The sequence below is a fragment of the Hypomesus transpacificus genome, unplaced genomic scaffold, assembly GCF_021917145.1.
Source record: "Hypomesus transpacificus isolate Combined female unplaced genomic scaffold, fHypTra1 scaffold_116, whole genome shotgun sequence".
Classification (NCBI taxonomy): domain Eukaryota; kingdom Metazoa; phylum Chordata; class Actinopteri; order Osmeriformes; family Osmeridae; genus Hypomesus; species Hypomesus transpacificus.
The window spans coordinates 67,961-71,677 of NW_025813700.1; the positions used below are offsets into that span (position 1 = coordinate 67,961).

The 3,717-nt window shown below is 40.4% G+C and overlaps 1 protein-coding gene across 1 annotated transcript; it reads right to left on the minus strand.

Annotated features, from left to right (window-relative positions):
* Nucleotides 1-1,524: 1,524 nt before the first annotated feature.
* On the minus strand, nucleotides 1,525-3,507 carry LOC124488002 (olfactory receptor 6N1-like). Its single transcript, XM_047050440.1, has 4 exons — nucleotides 3,285-3,507; nucleotides 2,742-2,919; nucleotides 1,945-2,251; nucleotides 1,525-1,836 (listed from the first exon to the last, which is right to left on the minus strand). The coding sequence occupies exons 1-4, from the start codon at nucleotides 3,505-3,507 to the stop codon at nucleotides 1,525-1,527; spliced, it is 1,020 nt and encodes a 339-aa protein (XP_046906396.1).
* Nucleotides 3,508-3,717: the final 210 nt, after the last annotated feature.

The following is a 3,717-nucleotide window of genomic DNA, read 5'->3' on the forward strand; positions in this document are numbered from 1 at the left end:
TGTGTGTGCGCCGGCGGTCCTTTTCATCGTGTAACGTTCTCCCATGTTTCGTTTATTTATGTAGGTGCTTGGGTTGGATCACTCTAGCTAAAACGTGATTATGCTGGCAGTAATTCAATCAATCAATGCAAGGGGTCTTTAAGGTCATCTAGAGTTGTGGCTCGCCCCATTGTATATTTATAGTGTTCCATGATAGTTTTATTGTAGCGTTAAATGAACGAATGACAGCATGGCCCTGCCTGTTCACTCACTGATAGGCCATGGTCCATATATACACGATTGCTGGTATGGTCTACTTTAGCAAAAGGTATGTGTCATGACAAGCAATAAACATTCTTCAATTCATCCTTCCATCTTTGGAATTGGAATCATAATTTTACCTGTCTTCCAGTGATAGATTATAGATGTATTCTCAAGCATGGGAAGACATCCACTCTATTTTAACAGAACGAATGTTTATGACCAAATCACCTCAAATGAGCTAAACTTATACTCGCGCTCACTGCTTTGCAAGTAATCATTATTGGAGAGTTGACGCCATCTTTTGGAATGGCATCAGTATTACAGGGTGGAGACCACACAAACAAATCTACTTTGTTACCATAAGATTTATAGGGGTGGAGTAGTACGTTTGAATACAAACAAATCAACTATCTTGTTTTACTGTCCTTGAATTGACTTGTGTTTCGTTCATCCATTCACACACCCTGGGCGAGAAAAATCTAATGTCCTCAGCCAGTATGCTTTATTTTACATTTAATAAAATATGCTGGACAGGATAGTCAATCTAAAACTGTAAGTTCTTTTTAGTAAATATTCCTGTTGTATTATATTCCTTTTGTCCCTAATTTCAGTCGGTATTCCTCTTCAGTAAATGGGGTTGTTAACACAACCTTAGAAAACCCCTCTATGTCACAGCTCAGACCCTAGTGTGTGTCATTTGGGGAGAGAAGAGACTGTGTTGGACTATGCAAGCAGACAGGATTATTCTATTTTTAATGAATATTTTCCAACATAATATCACCTTAGAATGATTCTTTCTGAGTTATAATATTTGTAAATAAAATTGTAATAATTGAACCAAATGTTTGATGGCCATTTGCTGTTCAGTTTCTTGTAAGAATCTATAAGGGGTTCTGAATTGTTTTGCAAAGTAGGCCCAATCAGTGCCATGTCTCCCTTTGTTGAAAGTCATCACACTTTATTGTTGAATTTATATATACTGCTACACAATTGATCTTATCTTCCTTTCTGGACCTCTGACACTGTTTAACACTCACAGGTGGACCTTTAATACATAGTGTGTACTCCTGCTCTAGAATAACTACAGGAATATCAAGGGGAGAAAATCACATTACTTAAACCAGTATGCTTTATTAAATATTCCATAAAAATGAGTGGACAGTACAACCAATCTAATAATTGAGTTCTTCCTTTTATGTCACATTCCTTCTGTTAATTATTTCAGTCTCTCATCCTTCTGAGTAAATGGGGTTGTTAACACAACCTTAGAAAACTCCTCTGTCAAAGCTCTGACCCTAGTGTGTGTTTTTTAGTGATGGAAGATATTTTGTTGGACTTCTGCAGGTCATTGCTTGTCCAGCGCTGGACCCAGCGTCTGAGCAACTGCTTGATCTCCTTTGTCCTGAGGCAGTAGATGAAGGGGTTGATGAGAGGAGGGAAGAGGCTGTAGAAGACAGTTGTGCCGATGCGGATGTCATTGGTCAACACCAGGGATGCGTTCAGGTAGGTAGAATAGACAACGAAACGAGGGATGTAGTAGATGAAGATGATTAACCCTTGAGTAACACAGGTAGACAGGGTCTTCAGCTTGCCCTGGAGAGAACAGCACAGTGAGTTAGAGTTCAGTGAACAGAGAATACACTACTCTCTCTCTCTCCCTCACACACAAACACACTCACTCAAACACACGCTCACTCTCACCTGTAAGGTGGCCATCTTCATCACCGTCACAATGACACAGGCATAGGACAAGATGATGAGGGACAGGGGCCCAAGGAGGATGAGCATGGCCACTGAAGTACTCCTCAGCACAATGGAAGATATATCTCCACAGGACAACAGGACGAGAGAAACCATGTCACAGTAGATGTGCAGGATCTTGTTGGATTTACAGTAAGGGACCAGCTGGGAATAGTTAAAGGTGGCGGTACCCGGGCCAATATTTGCTGCCATCCAGGATATGATTGAGATGCATGTCATGATCCTGTTGGTCATTAACACAGGGTACCTGTGAGGGTGGAGGTTATAGGAAGAAGGAAAAGTCAATGGAAGCAAGGGATAAATAAGCAATGTAGGAAGGTATGGGGAGGTGAGAAAACATAACATCACACTTTATTCCTTAATGCATATTTCACAGTAGCTAGATAAGTTATAACACAAACTGTGCTTAGCATAGGCGATTCTATGTTTTAAAACTGGGGGTGCAAAGGATACAGAAAAAATATTTTAATTATAAAAAGATGCTCAACAAGTATAGTATATTTAACAATGTTAAATTGATCATTAGAGTAGAACAAACCATGATAAAATATACAACTCTGACATAACTTAAACATTTTCTAAAATCATGAAATAGTTTTTTTACATTAATTTGAAAATTTATTTCTTTTTATCCCAATAGTACCCATGGTAAAATCGCCTATGGTGTGTAGTGTAAACTGTTTTTGTGGATAAAAACATCAGCTTAATTTAGAAAGTAATATAGTAATTGTTTGTACCTTAGAGGGAAGCAGATAGCCAGGCTGCGGTCCAGGGCCATGGTCATCATGATGAGGGAGTTTAATGTGCCAAAGAAATGTATTATATGTGTTTGGATCATGCAGGTGTGATAGCTGATAGACCCGTCGTTCCACCAGTAACGAGCGATGATTTTCGGCAGGGCTACAGTGTCGAAGCCTGGGAATCACAGAGACAGGTGGAACAAGAGCCCTTGCTGGTTCATTATCAGGTGCTGAGTCATGTTGGTCTAGTCTTTTCAGCCCAGAAAGTGTTTTAGTCATATAAATATTCTGTATGTATTGTTATGACTTTACTGCACCATTTTTCTTTAGTACTTCATACTGATATGTTATCTATTTTAGTTTCATTTCCATGTTTTAAAAGTATGGCTATTCAAAGACCATTTGTCATGTCAACAATGCAACATCAACATACAGGTTAATGTTACTGAGAGAAAGACAGGAAGAGGAAAGGGGTGGCATGTTAGGCATTACGATGCATGGAGAGAAGCAGGGATAAGGAGATCCCTCTGCCTGTCTTACCGATGTCAGAGAGGGCCAGACTGACCATGATGATGTACATGGGTTTCTGGAGGCTGTGTTCCACAGCAAACAGCACCACCAGCAGGGAGTTGCCCCCCACCGTGATCACATAGAGGAAGAGGAACAACCAGGCCGTCAGGTTGTAGTACTCAGGCTGGATACCTGGGAAGCCCACAATGACAAACTCGGATGGCTGTGTAAAGGTGTTATTTCCCTGGTTCATGTTGAACAGTGGTGTTCCCTGTGAGGGAAAACATAAGCAGACAGATTATTAAACAGAAACAAAGAGAGAGATATATTAACATCACATTCACAGTCAGAGAAGACATGGAGGGGAGAACCTTCCCATTGAGAGTTACTTAGGCAGCTGGAGCTGAGTTGAATCTATCTTGTCTTCCAGTCCTTACCTCACCACACTCCACCCCATGAGGTG

Coding starts and splice junctions, on each gene's coding strand:
- LOC124488002 (XM_047050440.1), bottom strand. CDS start 3,507: ATGAACCAGGGAAATAACACCTTTACACAGCCATCCGAGTTTGTCATT. Junction 2,920..3,284: donor TCTGGCCCTCTCTGACATCG/GTAAGACAGGCA, acceptor TGTGATTCCCAG/GCTTCGACACTGTAGCCCTG. Junction 1,837..1,944: donor TGAAGATGGCCACCTTACAG/GTGAGAGTGAGC, acceptor TGTTCTCTCCAG/GGCAAGCTGAAGACCCTGTC.